The sequence below is a fragment of the Trichomycterus rosablanca genome, chromosome 18 (assembly GCF_030014385.1).
Source record: "Trichomycterus rosablanca isolate fTriRos1 chromosome 18, fTriRos1.hap1, whole genome shotgun sequence".
Lineage (NCBI taxonomy): Eukaryota > Metazoa > Chordata > Actinopteri > Siluriformes > Trichomycteridae > Trichomycterus > Trichomycterus rosablanca.
In genome coordinates, this window is record NC_086005.1 from 17,288,135 (window position 1) to 17,308,308 (window position 20,174).

At 39.3% G+C, this 20,174-nt stretch overlaps 1 protein-coding gene across 1 annotated transcript; it reads left to right on the forward strand.

Moving 5' to 3' along the window:
• The first annotated feature begins 3,161 nt into the window (after window positions 1-3,161).
• ccar2 (cell cycle and apoptosis regulator 2) lies at window positions 3,162-19,742 on the forward strand. Its single transcript, XM_063014756.1, has 18 exons — window positions 3,162-3,168; window positions 3,473-3,599; window positions 3,692-3,806; window positions 3,915-4,050; window positions 4,155-4,275; window positions 8,228-8,374; window positions 8,899-9,118; window positions 11,247-11,357; window positions 11,923-12,086; window positions 12,950-13,076; window positions 13,176-13,304; window positions 14,204-14,320; window positions 14,459-14,659; window positions 15,474-15,611; window positions 15,708-15,816; window positions 15,900-16,097; window positions 18,823-18,980; window positions 19,073-19,742. The coding sequence occupies exons 1-18, from the start codon at window positions 3,162-3,164 to the stop codon at window positions 19,133-19,135; spliced, it is 2,388 nt and encodes a 795-aa protein (XP_062870826.1). The 3' UTR covers window positions 19,136-19,742.
• The last annotated feature ends 432 nt before the right edge of the window (window positions 19,743-20,174 follow it).

The window sequence follows — 20,174 nt, forward strand, 5'->3', positions numbered from 1 at the left end:
TCCTCAAGACAACTGCTAAGAGACGTTAACGAGCCATTTTCATTCGGTCTAATGAGAAGATAAAGCTGTATGTCATCAGCATACAGGTGAAAGCTGACATTGTGCTTCCTAATTATTTGACCTAATGGCAGCATATATAGAGAAAATAGGAGGGACCCTAGTATAGACCCTTGTGGAACACCACAAGAAACATCAGCAGAAGAAGAGAAATAGCTGCTAATATTTACTGAAAAGGTTCTATTCTCAAAATAAGATATGAACCAATTCAGGGCCTCTCCCTGTAACCCCACCCACTTTTCCAGGTGACTGGAAAAAAAAGAGTGAAAAACTCTTCACATACTCTAGGAGAAGGAACATTTCCAACTTCGGGTGATGATTTAAGTAAAGAATTTATTGTACTGAACAGTACTTTAGGTCTGTTGTAATTTTTGGCAATGATGCTTGAAAAGTATGCCTCTCTAGCGGACTTACAAGTACTTAGCGATATTTATCAGGGCAGCAGACATGAATATTAAAATCACCAAGAAGCAGAATCCTGTCAGACATAGGTACAATCATAGCAAAGAATTCAGCAGACTCAGTGATAAAGTCGCTGTGTGGTTTTGGAGGTCTGTATACTGCTGCACAGAGTAATGGAAGAACAGAGTGAGATTTAAAAACCAGTGCTTCAAAACTTTTAAAAGTCCCAATATTCAGCATTTGGCGCCTCAGACGCTGTTTAAAAACCACCGCAACTCCTCCGCCTCTATCCGTATTCCGAGGTAAACTGAAGGGGGCGGAGTCGCTAGCCGAGTCACCACCTGTAGCCCATGTCTCAGTCAAAAACAACCGGTCCAAACCGTGAGAAGTGAAAAAGTATTTTAAAATAAACGTGTTATTGTGCATTTATCAGTGCCTTATGGACTGACACAGAATGAGACTGCAGTAACGGTGAGTGTTCCAGTGCTCTGTGATTGACAGTATTAACTCCGGTAACGGAAGCGGCAGCCAAATGCTCCAGCGTCCACCATCACCATGACAACTATGGAGTGAAGCTCTGGATGACTTTGATAAGGGCCAAATCTTTATGGCAACACATCTCAGCCTTAAGTAGGCTACCTAACAACTGGTACTCAGGGGACACATCACAAATTGTGCATAAAAGCACTTTATCATCACTTTTCGCATCATCAGAAAAGAGTATCAGATAGCAAAATGTGCCATGTGCTTTAAACATTAATTTCATACATTTTCAGATTCAGAAAATGATAATGAAGTAATAAATAAATAAATGTATCAAACCAAATTGCTTTTAATGTGTAGAAAAAAATTACAGCTTGCTCCTGCAAGCCTAGAAACATACAATTTCGTTATAATGGTGTCATAGAACTGCTAATTCAATTCTGTAGTTACGAGGGTTCTTCAAAAAGTTTCTGCACTTTTTAAAACTCTGTTTATTAGGAATTTCAAAAACAAAGTACATCACTTTTTACATAGTCACCTTTTGATGCATTTTTTAGTGTCATACCAACTTTTTAATGCCATCAGCAAAAAATGTTTTTGGTTGAGCGCGTAGCCACTGATGCTTTCACAAATTCTTTCACATCATCATCATCACATGAAAATCTTCTTCACCTTAAAGCTTCTTTGAGCACTTCAAAAAGGTGGAAATCAGATGGTACTAAATCCAGACTATAAACTCTCTCAGGCATGACCAATTACTACTACTCCCACCCTTACCATTTCCAATGAAAATATAAAAGAGCGGAAACTTTTTGAAGGTCCCTCGTATTTTGAGGTAATATTTTTGGGGCACTTATTAACTACTCTACGAACCAAATTCTGTCTACCTGTTGGTAAGCTTGACCACTTTTTCTCTTTGTTGATGCCATGTGTCCATGTCATATTTGAAATACACTGCCAAGTATTCTGAGATTTCGCAAGTTGAAATATAAAGTAATTTTCTGGGTTTTTTAAGTGATGTACCGGCCTTATGAAAATCTACAATTTGGCTTCCCTGAAACTCTGTTAGTTGCTTTGTGTTGCTTTAAAGTCTCACATATTTAAGTGTGACCTGTAAGAACGTAATAGCTGAGGCATTATGTTGATTTATCCGTTTAGCTGGGTTATAATGTAGTCCATTTTAATGTCAGTTTTGGGTAGCACAGTTCCACAGTTGATAGAGTGAGTGGCACAGAGCAACATGGGTTTTGAAAAAACCGTGTGGGCAGTGAGCCACTAGGAGCAGTATAGGGGCTTAACCATGCTAATTTACTGTTCAATCTATGAGGTAGAAGAAATTGCGGCAATTTGGTTACACACGCTACTGAGGTAGGTTTATCTTCTAAATACAACATTAAATAACAGATGGACATAATACTTTTTATAAATAACATTATTTACTTACAGTGAATAAAGTTGCAGCTGTGTTGTTAGCAGCTAGGTAGCTAGAACGTAAATAAACACCGTTAGTACATTAGCTTCTTAGCCAGTGTTTATGTATTAGCGTTGGCTGCAATGATCGATCATTTGTTGTCGTATTGAACCAAGCAGTACAAATACTTTAGATTTTCTGATGGTAAAGCAAAGTGCAAATCACTGACCTGATTAATGTTTTATACCTACCCTGTATTTATTCCCAGAAGCGCATTAGGGCAAACATACTACACTGCCAAAAGTATATGGACGATTAAAAGCACATTCGTTTTGCACATCTCTTTGAACATCTGTGGTTATAAATATGCAAAATATTGCTATATATGCTAAAACAGCGTCCGCTTTTATTAAAAGGCTGCCACTTGGTTTTTTATTCTTCTACTCCAGCCTCAGTTGGTTCGTAATGGACCTTTAATTTGTGCATTGCTGAAACATGAAAAGCCTTCCCCAGACTGCTGCCAAAAAGTGTAAATACTAGTTGGGTGCTAAACATTTTTCTGGCATTTACCAAAACCAGGTGTGTAAAGTGTGATTCATCATGCTCAATAAAAGGCATTTTGACTGCTGAATAGTCCAGTGGTGATGGGTTCATTAAGCTGTGAGGGAAAAAATTAAGGACACAGGCAGTCTGACTGCCAGAGAGTGAAGCCTGATTAAGCACTACAGAAAATGCATTTTCACTGCTTGAGTGTCCAATGCAGGGCTGTTTTACATCACTCTAGTGGTGCATGGAAACCCTATCCAGGATGTTCTGTAAGGTCATTTGAAACTCGATTAAGTGTTAGAAATAACAACAGGTATTTTTAAGAGCAACTAAAAAATTGAAAGTCAAGTATGTTTCAAGGATTCAAAGGCTGATATGTGTAGAGTCAGAATCTATTCTACTGCCAGTGCAAGAAAATGTATGCCTGATTTATGCCCCTCTTAGCAATTTACTTACTAAAATGTGCATTCCCATACTTTTGGCCATGTGATTATTTCATGCTCTCAGATTTTAAATTCAGCTTATCTTTTGGTTAGTTTTTGCCTGCATGTTTGTTTCTATATTTTTATTCAGTTCCTATATTTAAAATTCTAATATACTTGGTTTGTCTTCAGATGAGGCAGCGGGTCTTCACGGGTGTTGTGACACAGTTGCAGGATCGGCATGGGATGGTAGACCAGGAGGTGCGCTTTACAATCAGGTGTGTGTGTCATTCTCTATACCTTCAGTGTTTCAGAACTCCACAGTCTATTAGGATTGTATTTTTACCTTTGAATTGTTGTTGTTATCCAGTACGGTAGTGGGCAGAGTACCATTGGTCGGAGACAAGGTGCTAGTGAAAGCAGTGCAGGATCCTTCACAGTCAGCTAAATGGACAGCACAAAGGGTGCAGGTTCTTAATGGCCAGGTAGGCTGTGAATTTTTGCTTGCACTTTTTGCTGCATGGGACATTTTCTATATTATTATAAAGTTTGTTTAAATGAATCTGGGTTTTTCTCCTCAAAATATCTTGAAGCCGTTTAAGTCTCCTCCTCCACTGCTGCACTCTGCGTCATCAAACATGAAGCCAAGCCTTTTGGGAAACAAACGTCAACCATTACTGCAATCCCCTCAAATTCCTCCACTTATTCCTGGCATGCAACCAAATTCAGGTAAACTATCACTATTACCACAGCAACCATGAAACAATCAAGTGCACAACTGACATAAATTGTATTAGGAAACTGTTGCAATAAATAATGATTCTTTTGCTTAGTTGTCATACACCAGCTGCCCCACCACCAGCAGATGCCATGGATGGCTCCATTTGAAGCTTGGACTGGAGGGAACAGAAAAAGGCACAACGAACTTGTGGGAGGGCGAAGAGGTCGACAGTGGTAAGCAATTGTGTAATAAAATAGAAGTACTTTTGTTACAGTGGCTGCACAATTCATCATATTTCAAGTATGGGCACAATTTACCATTTCTAAAATTAATATGATTTTGCAGTCCCTTTATCATATGCACCACACCCAAGCAGGCCGAGGAGGGCCGCAAACTAGCAAATGACCACTTCATTTACCGACTAGTGACAGTGAAAATTGTATTTGTGTTGCAGTTCTTTTTGAATCAATAACACTTGCATTGATGTGGATTTGAAAATGACAATAGTGAATATAACATTTTAAAAACAAAAATGTTGTATGTTTATATGGGCTCTGATCTTGTCTGGGTGCAGAGTTTTATATCGTGCGCATAACGCTGAGACAAGCAAACGAGCGCAGCTGCAATGCGGAGCGAGATGCTGTGTTTACCATTAAAAAAAAAAAAAAAAAAAAAAAGTGAAAGAATATTTCATATTTCCATAATGATTGGGAGGAATGTGGAGAGAAACTTCAGTACATGTCACAAAAACTTCCATGTACATCGCATGGTACAGAAGTGTCATCATTTGTAAAAAAAAAAAAAAAAAAAAAAAAGTGTGATTTTGATCAAAATGCTACAAATGTTCTCATTCATACAAAACTGTCAAGGAACATATTTACAAAAATATCAGAGATGTGATAACTGACTTTCAAATATTAAAACAGATTTAGATTAATAGAAATAAATTATGTGACATGTTGAAATATATCTGTTTTTCCTTCCATGGTAAATTGTTGTTAGTTTTCCTGAGAAATCATTAACATATGAGCAGTCTCTTCATATATTATTATATTATTTTTATAATAATAATAATAATATTATCATTAAAGGTGAACCGTGCAATCTTATGTTATTCAGGAAGTTTGTATCAAACAAGTAGCCCTTCGTATTATTCAATACCCTTGAAGTAGCTCTCGGTCTCAAAAAGGTTGGTGACCCCTGAACTAGACAGTAGGCATAGCTATTTCAGCAACAAGGAGGTGAATCTTTATCCAATCATCATCTGACGTTTCTTCCCATTAGCAATTATGTATATCAGTTACCTGAACAGAATAGTCACCCCTGGGGAAATTCTATAGATTATTTAATTTAATTTTTTTTTTACCTTATTCCTAGCTTTAAATTGCCCCCGTCCCAACTTTTTTTTGGAATGTGTTGCAGGCCTGAAATGCAGGAATGAAGGTTTATTAATAAATGAAATTAAGTTGAGCAGATAAAATATGAAATATCTCAGGTTCTAATTGTCTGCAATCAAATAAAAGTAAATGTAAGGAACACTGCATTTTTATTTTATTTGCATTTTCCATACTGTCCCAACTTTTTCTGATTTGGGGTTATAGATTTGATCTGTTGAGGCCTAATTAAGTCACTTTAGTGTTAGCATCAGATACTTACTTAACTTTTATTAAACTAGTTCCTGAAAAGTGTAGCTTTACATATACAGTCAAGCCGGAAAGTCTGCACACCAATTTCACATTATCCACGTTTTATTACATTACAGACTCATTCTACAGTATAATACCGTAGATTGAATTCATTTTTTGTCACACAATTCTACACAAAATAGCCCACAATGATGAAGTGAAAGCAGGTTTTTAGACATTTGTGCTAATTTATTAAAAATAGAAATGTAAAATATCATATGTACACAAGTTTGCACACCCTTTGATAGGACACCCAAAAGTGAGCTAAGGTGCATTTTGTTTTCACTGATACTGCTTGAGATGTTTCTACAATTTAATTGGAGTCCAACTGTGGTAAATTAAATTCATTGGACATGATTGGGGATTGCCAACACCTGCTTATATAAGGTCCCACAGTTGACAGTGCATATCAAAGCAAACTCCAAGCAATGGGGTCAAAGGAATTATCTGCAGACCTCAGTTGCTGCAACTTTACAGGTTCCAAAGAGCACAGTGGCCACCAGCATTCATAAAGAAGTTTGGAACCACCAAAAATCCTTCTAGACCTGGCCACCCAGCCAAACTGAGCGATCGGGAGGTCAGCAGGTACCCGAGGGTCACTCTGACGGAGCTCCAGTGTATCCTTGTGGAGATGGGAGAACCTATCAGAAGATCAACCATCCAGGCAGCACTCCACAAATAACACCTTTATGATAGAGTGGCTGGACGGAAGCCACTCCTTAGTAAAACGCACATGACAGCCTGCTTGGAGTTTGCCAAAAGGCACCTAGAGGACTCTCAAACCATGAGAAACAAGATTCTCTGGTCTGATGAAACCAAAATTGAATCTTTTGGCCTGAATACCAAGCGTCACTTCTAAAGGAAACAAGAAGCCGGTGCCGCTCATCACCTGGCAGTATCATGATGTGGGGATGTTTTTCAGCAGCGGGACGTAGCGACTAGTCCTGATACAGGGAAAGATGAATGCAGCTAAGTACACCGAGATCCTTGAAGAAAACCTGCTCCAGAGCACTCTGGCCCTCAGACAGGGGTGAAGGTTTACCTTCCAACATGACAATGACCTGAAGCACACAGCCAAGAGAACAAAGGAGTGGCTTCGGAGAAAGTCTGTGAATGTCCTTGAGTGGCCCAGCCAGAGCCCAGACCTGAATCCAGTCGAACATCTGTGGAAGGAGCTGAAAATGGCTGTGTACCAACGCTCCCCATCCAACCTGATGGAGCTTGCAAAGATATGCCAAGAGAAATGGGCAAAATGTCCAGAAACAAGTGTGCCAAGCTTGTAGCTTCTTTCCCAAGATGCCTTGAAGCTGTAACTGCTGCCAAAGGTGCATCAACCAAGTATAAGGCTAAGGGTGGGTACAGATATGTAACCCCTAAATAAATTTGTCAGTAAAATACAATTGCAAACCTCACTCTATTATAGAATGAGTCTGTAACATAATAAAACGTGAGTAAGGTAAAAGGGGTGTGCAGACTTTCTTGCTTGACTGTGTTTATGTATGATCACTTCCTGAATGATTCATCATCACATCAATAGTGTCTCCAATAACCTTGGTCACTTGTCTACATGTGTCAAAACATCTGTGAGAAATCTTGGTGTTATCTTTGACTCTGACCTCCGATTTGATAAACAAATCAACTCTGTGGTAAGGAATAGCTTCTTCCAGCTCAGAAATATTGCGAAGATTAAGCCTTTTCTCTGCTATTCTGACCTGGAAAAAGTTATTCATGCATTCATTTCTGCAAGAATTGACTACTGTAATTCTCTGTATATTGGGATTAGTCAGTCTCTGTTGCGGCGCTTGCAGGTAGTCCAGAATGCAGCAGCAAGGTTACTGACTAATACCAAGAAAATAAACCATATTACACCAGTCCTTGCCTCACTACATTGGCTGCCTGTTCAGCACAGGATTCAGTTTAAAGTGCTTTTATTTGTTTTTAAAGCGCTTAATGGTCAAGCCCCGGCTTATCTCAGTGGTATGCTTTCTCCCGCAACCGCACAGCGATCTTTGAGATCAGCCACTCAGAACTTGTTGACTGTTCCTAGGGCTCGTTTGAAGCTAAAAGGTGATCGTGCATTTGCAGTTTATGCTCCGAGGCTATGGAACACTCTACCTCCTAATATTCGACAAGCACCTTCGGCCGCTGTTTTTAAATCACTCCTAAAAACATACCTTTATAAGCTGGCATTTGAACAGTGATGAGCTGTGTTAATTTTAATTGTTTAGTCTATTTGTATCTGTTTTATTTTGTCTCTTACTCTATTTTTATTTGGTTCTTACTTTTTTAATATAATGTTGTGTTATGTATGCTTATTCGATGTACAGCACTTTGGTCAATGTAAGTTGTTTTAAGAGTGCTTTATAAATAAAATTTACTTACTTACTTACTTTGTAGTTTGTAGTTGGTATCTGACCAGATAATGACCATGTAATTACAAGGTCCTTTGAAATTGTTATAAATGCTGATTGATCTCTACTTCTTTATGTTCATGGCCTAGGGAGGAAGCTGGTGGTTCGTGGGGAGGTGATAATGCACACCAGAAGAGACGGCGATGGAGAGCTCCATCTGAGGAGGAAACATCAAAAAAGAGCACCTCTGTAGCCAGCTCAAGCTCTTTTTTCTTTTCCTTTTTTCCTCGAGACAGGTTGGTGAATCAAACAATTCAAAAGACCACACACAAATTATTCTTGAAATAATCTTGAAATATGTATTTTAGTCATATATAATGCTGACACTAGTTGCATATTGAAAGATTGATATTCTGAAGATGAGTTTTTTAAAGACAACCATAGGTCCTTGACAGTTGATGTACATTAAAGGCAGAACTAATAATCTCTCTCTCACACACACACAACTTAGAAAGAGACTGACCATTGTGTAGTAGTTGAATACACTTTGTGCACAAGCACCAGTTTACCACAGCATTAGTTGCCAACAACACAGATGTTATGTTGAATTCCGTACCTTGCCCACCTTCACTATGCTACACATTTTTTTTATTCAGTAAAGTCTTTAGCCTTGTTGACTGGAAACCTGTTGCTTAACTGTAAATTAACATGCGTAGTTATTGGTTGAAATTTTTTTTGCTAAAATTCTAACCTACTCTTATTAAGTCCTGGGCTGTCATGGAATATTTTGTTCATTATGTGTTTATTTTTCTTTTTTCAGTCAGGCCTGTGATATACTGGAACTGCAGAGGCGCTACCCACACCTCCCTGCTCCTTTACCTCTGTTCCATGTGCAGCTCTGCTGGCCCGAGAGCTTTCCCTCTAGCCAGCCGTTTCCTCTTGCAGGGCCCTGCCATTTTCATGTGGGCTCCAGCAAGCCTGAGTCTGAAACACTTGCGGCACAGTCTGCAGACATTACTGATTCAAGCTTCTCTGTTAAGGTAAAAGATTAAGTTCACAGATTTTAGGTTGACTGGCATAATCAGAATTAGGAATAAGCATAAGTTCAGCAACATGTGTGGAAATGAATTAAAGTAATAGTAAAATGTTTTCAGCAACAACAAGCTGCAGCTCCCTTTCTAAGCCTTACAGAAGAATTCAAGGTCACACGAGCCAAAGAGGGACTTATCTGACAGTAGAGTATTTTCTACAGGCATCACAGTGCGCACTGGGAGAAAGTGGCGGGCTCAGGAGGCTGTTGACAAAGCTGAAGCAAGGCTAAGACACAGTGTGCTGGTAGGCTTGGTGGCTGTTGGACGAGCTGGGCTTGGCAGCTATTCAAGACCTCACTATGACAAGGCCAAAGGGAAGGAGGCACACCAGCTGATCCAGGGAGATATCCGGGCAGAGATAGAAGATGAACGCAGAACCAGGACAGTGGCTATACGCAGGCAGGGAGCCTGGACTAACTGGGACCATACAACTGCCTGCAAGATTTCATGAGCAGAGCTTTGGAGGTCAGAACCATCTAGACTCAAGTTTCTGATCCAGGCAGTGTATGACGTTCTCCCATTCCCAGCCAACTTGCATTGCTGGAGTTTGTCCAACTTCCCAGCATGCCTCTTGTGCCAGGGAAGAGGTTCCCTGGAGCACATCTTAAGCTGCTGCCCAAAAGCCCTTGGAAAGTGGAGGTACAGGTGGCGCCATGACCAGGTGTTGAAGGCAGTAACTGACACCAACTGTACTGGTATTCAAATAAACAAACATCAGCTGGAGAAAGATGGCAACCCGAGCCCAGGTCCTCCACTGGGATGTTAGCCTTAGCTCGTGACTGGCAGTTGAAGGTTGACCTAGGAAAGCAGTTGAGGTTCCCACAACGCATTGCAAGGACATCACTCAGGCCAGATTTGGTCTTATCATCAGACTCTTCTAAGCAGGTGGTGTTAGTGGAGCTCACTGTCCCCTGGGAAGACCTTATGGAGGAGGCCTCTGAGCGAAAGAAGGCAAAATATCTGGAGCTCACGAAGGACTGTGAAAGAAATGGGTGGAAGATCCGCTGTGAGCCCATTGAAGTCGACTGCAGGGGCTTTGCAGGGCAGTCTCTGAATCAGATGCTCAGCCTCCTTGGGATTAAAGGATTGCAGGAGAGGAAAGCCACCAAAAACATCACTGATGCAGCTAAAAAGGCATCAAGGTGGCTGTGGATCAAAAGGGGTGATCCATTGTGTAGCTTGTTACTTGGACACAAGTTGGGGGCTGATCAACCCCGACTGGGTCGCCCAGGTGAGGGTGTCTGATGACCCGAAACACCCTATGACCCTGGGTTCATCACTGAAGATGTGTCCAAAGTTGCACCACACAGTGTTTTCAGAACTCAGTCACTATGGTCTTAACTACCTTATCCAAACATGCATTTCTAGTCTTTCCACAAATTGTACTCGCCACCTGGTAAAATATTTAATTTAGTTTTGTTACATCAACTGCTTTATCTTGGTCAGGGTCGTGTCGGGTCTGGTTTCACAAGGAAATACTGGGCACAAGGCAGAAATACTCTGGAAAGGGGGCGCTAATCCATAGCAGAACTTCAGCTATCCCCTCACTTCCCTATCTGAACCAATCATGTCTATGTAGATGTCCGGCTGGCCCATAGCACAGAGGAGATATAAACCAGGATGTCATTGTTGGTGGGTTTTTGCAATAGACTATAACATTTTACAGCATCAGACGACATCATAGTACATCGTCTTGTTTATTTTTTTTTGACTGCAGCACAAACATTATCTCTCCCAAGCACTACTGCCAGAGGCAGATTCCTACATAGAATAGTAACAAATATGGAGGAATACACTGTACCCAGGTATTTTTCTACCACTTGTGCAAATATCTTGACCAGACAGTAGATGTTACTGTTGCAGTAGCAATTAGTTTTTGACTACGCTGGTGGGCAGTTTTTTATGCACATTTTATCTCATCGTCTTAACAATTTTGTTTTATTGTGTTCCTCAGGTAATAAATAGCTTTTAGTAAATTTAATGAAGTTTGAAGAATTGACCACACTCATCCCTAATAAAAATATAAATGCACCTCTAGTGGTTTATGCTTATAATTTCTTTTTCATTATAATTGCAGGTGATGTTGCTGTCCATGCCTGCCATTGAAGACTTCTACTCTCACTGTTGTAACTATGCAGAGGATGGGCAAGCATGTGGTGATAAAGTCCACCCTACAACGCTTTTCAAGGTTAGCACGGCTGTCTTTTACTGTCTTTCTTTTTTAAATCAGCTAAGGATAGATAGCTAAGGAGCCCAGTCACTCCAATAATGGATTGTTTTCTTTGTTGCGGTCTGGGAAGCGCTTTCACTTTTTGAAGGCCAAGATAGAGAGGATGAGAAGAAGCTTTTTCACACAAGCTATTTAAACCCTCAACCAAAATAGCTTTTTGGACTCTCTCTTGTTTTGTTTATCTTTTTCTGCTTTAAATTTCTTCTTTTTTCTAATTATAATTAACATTTTTGTCCAATTCTATAATTACTTATGTGGCCAAGCAGTCACAAAAGCATTTTACTGCCAGTTGTACTGTGTCTGACAAATGTGTATGTGACAAATGAATTTTGATTTGATTGTAATTGTGACTGAAGTAAAATTGTCACTTATCATGATTTGTTTGCAGGATCTTTTTATTTTCAAAATTAATTTCATAATGCAGTTTAGCAAACAAATAAAGAAACTCATGGACTCATCAGAGGACATGTTTTTTTTCTGTAATGGAACACAGTCTGTCTTTCTCTCACTGTTTACTTTATAGCTTCTGTTACTGGACAGGGCAGGAGAGCTGCAACTCCCTGGAGGTTCATGGTGCCCCAAAGAAGACGGTGCCAGTCCAGCCAAAGACAACAGCACTCTAATCCGCACTGCAGTCCGCTGTGTAAAGGAACAGACTGCTCTGGACCTTACAGCTTGTACACAATGGTCAGTTTGCTTTTCCTACAGACTTTCTGGTGTGAATGATTTGAATTGTTAACACATTAGAAAACAAATACAATTGTGGTCTGCATACCAGACCTGTCCTATTTTTGTCCTATTTTTGGCATGGGGCCAGCACTGACAAATGCACCTCCCAAAAGCTAGTTATTGCCATCCCCCATTTGGACATTAATCACATATGTCTGTGCAGACACCCGACAGAGTGATTGCACTGCCGAGATTTGAATCCCAAATCCCCAATCTTAATGGTAGTGGGCTAGCATACTTTACCACTGTGCCCTCAAACAAAAAATTGTGTTGTTATTTCTGCACCAAAAAAATCAGCCAATAGCTAGAAGTGTGATAAAAACAAGAACGTTCAGTTACTTGGAAGCTGATAAAACCAGCTTCAGCAGCAAATAAATGAATCTTTTTCACAAAATTGCTGTGGTGTATTTTGTTCTTTAGACTAGTTTATCTTGATGAGGGAGTTCTCGTCCTTAGATTTGTTTCAGTCGTTTAGTCTTTTTTCCCCAAATACTTGGCTAATTTGTTATTTTGCACAATTCAGCATTGGTGCCTCATCGGTACTTTAAGCATTCATAAACCTGATTTGTTTATTTTGGCAGATGAGTTAACCATTTATTTCTTAGTGCTCCATAATGACTGTAAATTACATATTTTATTATATAATATTATTATATTATTACATATATTATTATATATATATTTGTATATGTAAACAGGTGCTTCTCTTAGATAATCAAGTTTCTTTAAAACTTGTTGGCAGTGCTTCCTGATTTGTTAATCCAGTGCATTTGATTGCCGTACAAGTCATGTCAATGTTGTCATTGCTTTCCCATCATCAGGCATAAAATGGCTGAGCTGAGACTGTTGTCTGGGGATAAAGTGGAGACAGTAATCATACTGCTGCCAGATGTGTGGAATCTAGTGCAGACGACAGAAGAGTGGGCCAGGATACGTGAGGACTGGCAGGTTTGATGATTTGCTCACTGTGTACACATACTGAATAGATAAGCCTCTGAACATGTTTTGTATTTAATGTCAATATCGTTTATCATTTTTTTATTCCAGGATGAAGCTTCTCCTCTCCCTGATGTTCCCTCGCTGCTTGTTCACCCATCTGCAGGTCTTGCATTGTCTGCAGTTTCCCTCTCGTCTTTAGTGGAGCCACAGACCTCCCGATCTAGGGATACATTTGAGGTTTGCTCCTATAGCTCACTTATGAACATTTCAAAAATGTTTGTAGGAAATAAAAACACTTGTTAATCGACTGGATGGTCAGTCAGGATTCTCTTTTTTGTCTTCTGTAGTCAATTGATTACAGTATATGTGGCCAATCAAGCTGTTGGTGTCCAGCAAGATAGGTCAGGGGCATTGGAAATGACTAGATTGAAATGAAAAGGGGAAAATTAATATAAAAATAAAATTTGGAGAACAGGTGTCAGACTGCTTGCTAAACATTGCACATATGCTTCAGCTCACAGTGCTTCCCAGCACTGAAATTGTGACCTACCTTAAAAAATATGGTTATTCTTGACCAGACACTGGCTTTGATATCAGCTTTGTTAAGAGGCTTTAAATATTCCACTTGTTTTTAGTGTCATGCATTAATGGCTTACACTATTAGTTCACAATTCTTTGACTTGCTGTTATGTGAATGTGTGCAACTTTTAAACCAAAATAATATGGATTTTTGTATCGACTCAGTATAAAGGTAGAATTGATAATCTTATAAAAACTTCACTAATGTTGTAAGGAAGAGCTTTAATGTTCTGACTGCATCTTTATTTTTGATTAGCTTGTTGTTTGTTAGTCCCCTAACAAGTGTTGTGTACTGGCTACTCTTTGAAATCTATATTCAGAGTGGACTAGTTCTGTTTGCAGTTTGCAGTGTTAATGCTTATCTTACTGTTAAGCCATTGCTCCGTCATGTTCTGCTTTTTTTATTTTATAATAAAACAAATATTTGTAATGATCAGTGCATAAATTTGCTTGTTTTTGTGCATATTCCATTTAAAATGTTTCTTTAAAAAACTGAATGATTTGAAGACTGTCTGTTATTCACCACTTTAATCTTGTGTGTGTTGGTGGGGTGTCAGGTGGGTTTGGCAAGTGAGCTGTTCTGTGAGATGCTCCAGAGAGATTTTGGCTTGCACCTTTACCACTCCCTCTGCAGCCTTGCTCAGGCAAAAAGAGAAGACAGCAGCACTGCCGTGGTACACAAAACTCAAATCTCAAAACATAGTGGTTTCAATGTTATCCTGATTAGTTCTTTGTAAGTTTCATTTTAAACAATGATGCTTTGCCCTGTTCTTGACTGCACATGTTCCACCCTCTGTTCCACTCCCACTCAGCAGGATGAATCGAAAATGGCTGACAGTGAGACTACAAAGAAAGGAGTGAGTGATGACAAGAAAAAAAATCATAAAGAGGAGGGAAAAGGTGAAGATACTGTCATGAAGGATGTAGAGGAGGAGGCGGACAAGCAAACAGATATTTTGGAGACTGAGGGCCAAGCAGTGGGTGAAGAACATGATTCATCATTATTGGACGATGTAAGGACACATGACCTTCCTTTCTTTCTTATGTAAAACATTTTATTATTGTTATTTTTCATTCCTTTTACCTTGTCTTAGCACATGCCTCCTCCAACACTTGCAGAGCTGTCAGTCGCACCTTACAGAGAATTTGTACACATACAAAAGATCGAGGTGTTCTTTCTGTATTCCTTCACCACTCTTGCCAGCACCTCTATCAGACAGTAGAGGTCACTGTTGTAGTGGCAATAAAGTAAGTCAGTTGTTCTCTTTCTCTGAGACAACCAGTTTTGTCTGTTGACAGTCAGATGGGGCTGGTGGCACCACGGACTCTCAAATATTGCTCTCCACGGTGGCAGACTACAGCATTAAATTGCTGTGCCACCAAAGCGCCCATTTAATAATGTATTTTTAAAATGACACCTTCAATCATGTTTACCTTGGTAGTACAAATGTTAACATGATAGGAGGTGGTTACAAATGGTTACTTATAATTCATTTACATTTTTACGTTTTTGCAGTTGCTTTTGTTTAAGGCAATACAGTAAGCATGTGCCCAACAGTGTCATTTTGGAAATAGCTCAGCTTGAACCATTAGACTTCTAGCACACATACCCTCTAACACTTGTCAGAAACAGAGGGCAGTGTTGAGTACAGAGAGTCACACACTGCTCTCCATTATTTATCATCTCTGTGGATGTTCTTTCAGCCAGCCAGTAGAGCCTGCAATTACAGCAGTAATGAGGAACCTCTTAGTGGTTGCTGCAACACCTAGATTATTGTTGTGTCTCTCTCTTCGTTTAACTCGCTTTCTGTTTCTCTCCCTCTGAAGGAACAACCTTGTGTAGCGCTTCCTCGAAGGGTGCTTCTATCCTGGGTGTTTTTTGACAGGCACCTCACTGGCCACCTGAAGGAGGATGATGTAAAGAACATCTTGCTGTCACTTGGGCTCTACCTCACAACCTCTCAGGTCACACACTACATATATAATTTGGGCAAAAATAGGTGGACGTTGTTGCATTCAAGCAAAACATCAATACTAATATGTGGTTCTGTGACTGCTCAGGCACAGGACCTGGTTGGCAAGTTCTCAGTGGATGGGAAGTGCATGTATCGCAAGCTGTTCTCTCACTGGACAGATGCAGACGAGGTGCCCTGTGACCTCAGTGCTGAAGGTATGAACCAAAATGGACATATGCCTCATTTTACTTAAGGATATGTATTTAATTCATTGTCCTGGGTTGTGTTTTGTCCATAGGTAATAAAGGCTTGTTACCCGGGGTGCCTAGGAAGGAGAAAAGCTCTTCTCGGCGCTCAGCCAACAGTACTAATCCAGATGTTGTGACTTACAAAGGGACTGTGCTAAACATCTCAAACCTGCTGCAATCACTTGAGAGCAGCAAGGCAGCACAGCACGAGCTGGAGAAACACATTGCTGACCTGCAGGCAATGCTCGGTATGGCAGGGTCTCTCCTCTCTACACAGTAATTCTCATAATAATGAACTTAAATAGAAATATTTAGATTTCTACAAATTCCAGCAATTCATAAGTATTCAGCTACTTCATTAGTTCTTGGTTGAGGATTATTTGCTAGCTGTTACAGCCAAGATCCTTTGTTTTGCACAATAAAACTCATAATTTACCTTCTTTATTTTTACTTTCTTCTGTTACATTGGCTTTGTGCTTAGAGTCTTTGTTTGGCTGAAAGACAAACTTTCTTTCCAATTTAAGCTTTCTGGTAGAAAGTAGCACAAATTGTCCCATAACCCTGACCAGGCTATCAATTACTGCTGCTGAAAATTATCCCTATAACATGAGGGCGCATTCACATGAGAAGCGGCGAAACTGCGAGCCTCCGCTCAAATCGCCACTTGGCATGAGCGGTTCCATTATCAAAGTGCACCTTGACACGAAAATACATTTGTGTGAAATAACCATCAAATCCACTCTTTAAGCATCCACATACATGTATGTTTAGCTGTGTTTTCTTTATTGTTTCATGTTTAAACTTATAGCTCAGGGTTCTAAGAAACTGTGAGAATCAGCTTTTCTGAGAGAGTTTAAAACGTTTATCATTAAAAACTTAACTTAAAAAAGAACGACACAGGAACTCTCTTAATTATCACTGCTTATATGTCCTCTCCACTAATTGAATTCCTTGGTCGTTGTTTTAATACAATGTCATGTTAAGCTTTTGGTTTAAGTCGGTTTTACTACATCATATCCAACAGTTTATTTCATTGGAGGAGCCTTGAAAAGGTCAGTGGAAAACTGGGTCAAAGTTTAATCAGGTGAACTTTGAGCTCCGCAGCAAGCACAAAAATCACAAAGGCCAATGTGACAAAAGTACACAGTGCACGTCGCTTAGGGAAGCACAGCAGCAAGCTAAGCAGCACTGCCTAACTTCATAGGAAGCAATGGCACAGTCGGCGCAAAAGCAGTTTTGCCGCTTCTCATGTGAATGTGCCCTGATGCAGTGATTCTGTCATGTCATGTCACTATGCTATCGATGCAACGGTTGGCTGCACAGATGGGTCAGCTTTTGTCTTGTAGCAGACTAGCCCTGATAATGCAATCCACGTTGAGATGTCAATCCAGCTTATTCTTGTTTTTTTTTTTATCCTTGGAGTTCTTCCACAAGTCCTTACATAACACTGCCTTTAATGTTATGTGGGTGTCTCATCACATGCTCTCATCACATACAAAATTCTAATGGCATCTGAGGGATGCAAACAGCTTGGTTGGGTGCTCAACAGACACACTGGGCTGTGTATAAGGGAGGAAAGACCTGTGGCAACAGTGACTCCTGCTGTTTGGTAAAGGCACCAGCACGAGTAGTGAAGTAGCACAAATAGCATGGCATGTTCTTGTACACCTTAAAGGCCGCTGGTAAATAAAAATGAAGCGATTAGTGGCTTCATTTACAGTCAAGCCGGAAAGTCTGCACACCCCTTTTACCTTCTCCAGGTTTTATTATGTTACAGACTCATTCTATAATAGATTGAGTTTTTTTTTTTTTTGCCTCAAACATCTAAACACAAGTGCCAATAATAACAAAGTGAAAACAGGGTTTACAAAATATGCGATTTTATTTTACTGACAAAAATCTTTTATTTAGGGGTTACATATCTGTACACACCCTTAGCCTTATACTTGGTTGATGCACCTTTTGGCAGCAATTACAGCTTCAAGACGTCTTGGGAAAGAAGCTACAAGCTTGACACACTTGTTTCTGGATATTTTGCCCATTCCTCTTGGCATACCCATGCAAGCTCCGTCAGGTTGGATGGGGAGCGTCGGTACACAGCTATTTTCAGCTCATTCCAGAGATGTTTGATTGGATTCAGGTCTGGGCTCTGGCTGGGCCACTCAAAGACAATTACAGACTTTCTCCGAAGCCACTCCTTTGTAGCCAGGTCTAGGAAGATTTTTGGTGGTTCCAAACTTCTTTCATTTACGTGACAAAATGATGATGGCCACTGTACGAATGATGGTGTCCACTGTGCTCTTTGGGACCTGTAAAGTTGCAGCAACTTTTCTGTACCCTTCTCCAGATCTATGCCTTGACACAGTCCTGTTTCTGAGGTCTGCAGATAATTCCTTTGACCCCATGGCTTGGAGTTTGCTCTGATATGCACTGTCAACTGTGGGACCCTATATAGGCAGGTGTTGGCAATCTCCAATCATGTCCAATCAATGGAATTTAACACAGGTGGACACCAATTAAATTGTAGAAACACCTCAGGCAGTATTAGTGAAAAATGCACCTCAGCTCACAGGTGTGCACACGTGTGAACATATTATATTTTACATTTTGATTTTTAATAAGGTAGCACGAATGTCTAAAACCTGCTTTCCCTTTGTCATTGTGGGTTATTTTGTGTCGAATTTTGTAACATAAAAAGAACTCAATCTATTACAGAATGAGTCTGTAATGTAATAAAACGTGGAGAAGGTAAAAGGGGTGTGCAGACTTTCCGGCTTGACTGTATAGTGGAGGGGTGTGTGCTTTGTCTCTGGCCCTCCGCAGCCAATGTGGGCATGGTGCATGCAGGAAAATTAATTTTAATAGGGAATAGAAAAAGGAAGAAAATTGTAAAACAATAAAGAAAGATCTAATGGACTGTTTAAATGTTAAAGGTTTGCTGTGTCTTATTTGTGTATGTTTTTTTTTTCTTAGAGGTAGCTAGGGCAAGGCCAGACTCTGATGAACAGGAGCAGCTGAAGAGCCGGTTACAAAAAGTTGAAGCCCTTAACAAAACCTATGAGAAGAATCTAAAAGAAAATGCCGGCCACATGCTTGCCGTCATTGAGAAGATGCAAAATATGGTGGATCAGGTAATGACTGACACAAATTTTTCTGCTTAATATTTAGTAATATTATCATACTGTTTCTTTTTCTTGTTAACATATTTTATTTCATTTTATAGACAACAACTCTTACAAAAGAAGAGAAATTGAACAATCCACAGTCCCTTCACTTGGCGAAATAAACATTTTTATGCATAAACAGTTTTAAACTCCATTATACTTTATACCTGGAGTGATTGTTTCAGAAAATAAAATAATGGTTTCAGTAAAATAAAATGATTCAGTCTATAAACTGTAAGTTAATGTATTTCTCATGTTTTTGTAATTTGATTATAAATACTGAATTGTTCTACATTTTCTTTTTTTAAGAAATATAAGTGGGGTGGGTACAGTAAAATAGGTTTTGAGGGTGTAATTTCTTTTGGCTGTCCTATGTAATACCATGACCTAAAATTTGTGTACATAGGTCATCATTTAATGTTTTTTGTCGTTTTTTTTTAAGCATAGCCCAGATGGGTATAACTAATTACTATTGTGGTAATAGAAAAATAAAAAAGAGAAAGTTGACCCTTCTTCTGTAGTTAAGACACTGTTCTTACTATGCCAGATTAACTGATGTGTAAAAACATGAAATCAGCCTCTGTGATTTATTAACCTGGTTTCAAAGAGTGTGCAACTTCCTTTTATTTAATTGATTAGAGTCTGTTAATGTTTGTAGGTTGGTGTTTTTGCAAATATTGTCAGTTTAAACAAAACTGGTGCAAAAATAAACTGTTGTTTGTGACTTTATCATTGTTTCCTGCATTTATCATACTTAAAATATAAAAAGGTTTACAAAAGGTATACATGTACAGTTGAAATATATACACTTGTGACATTTGTGAGGACACTGTATATCATGGCAGTCTTGAGATTTTTGAAACTTTATCTTCTGTGACTGAATAATTACAACACGTTATTTATTTATTTATTTTTTGCTAAAAATAAAGGTGATTATGGGTTATGACAATATTTAAGTCAAGACTATATACAGCAGTTTCAGCAGTTGTTTTTGTTGTAAACACTTGTCATGGCCTCCTAATCCCTAACTGGTGATTGTTAATATAAATAGGGCTAGTTTTAGTGCCCAAAAAAAATAAAGTATTTAAACCCAACAACACTGAACCTACTTTTAGCGGTGTTACGGTGATTGTATTATGCTCTTTTTTTTTTTTTTTTGCA

What these genes read in the sequence shown, in the direction of transcription:
- ccar2 (XM_063014756.1), top strand. An exon ending in GAGGTGCGCTTTACAATCAG is followed by an intron (nt 3,600 to 3,691) that starts GTGTGTGTGTCA and finishes GTTGTTATCCAG; the next exon opens with TACGGTAGTGGGCAGAGTAC. An exon ending in TCCTTTTTTCCTCGAGACAG is followed by an intron (nt 8,375 to 8,898) that starts GTTGGTGAATCA and finishes TTCTTTTTTCAG; the next exon opens with TCAGGCCTGTGATATACTGG.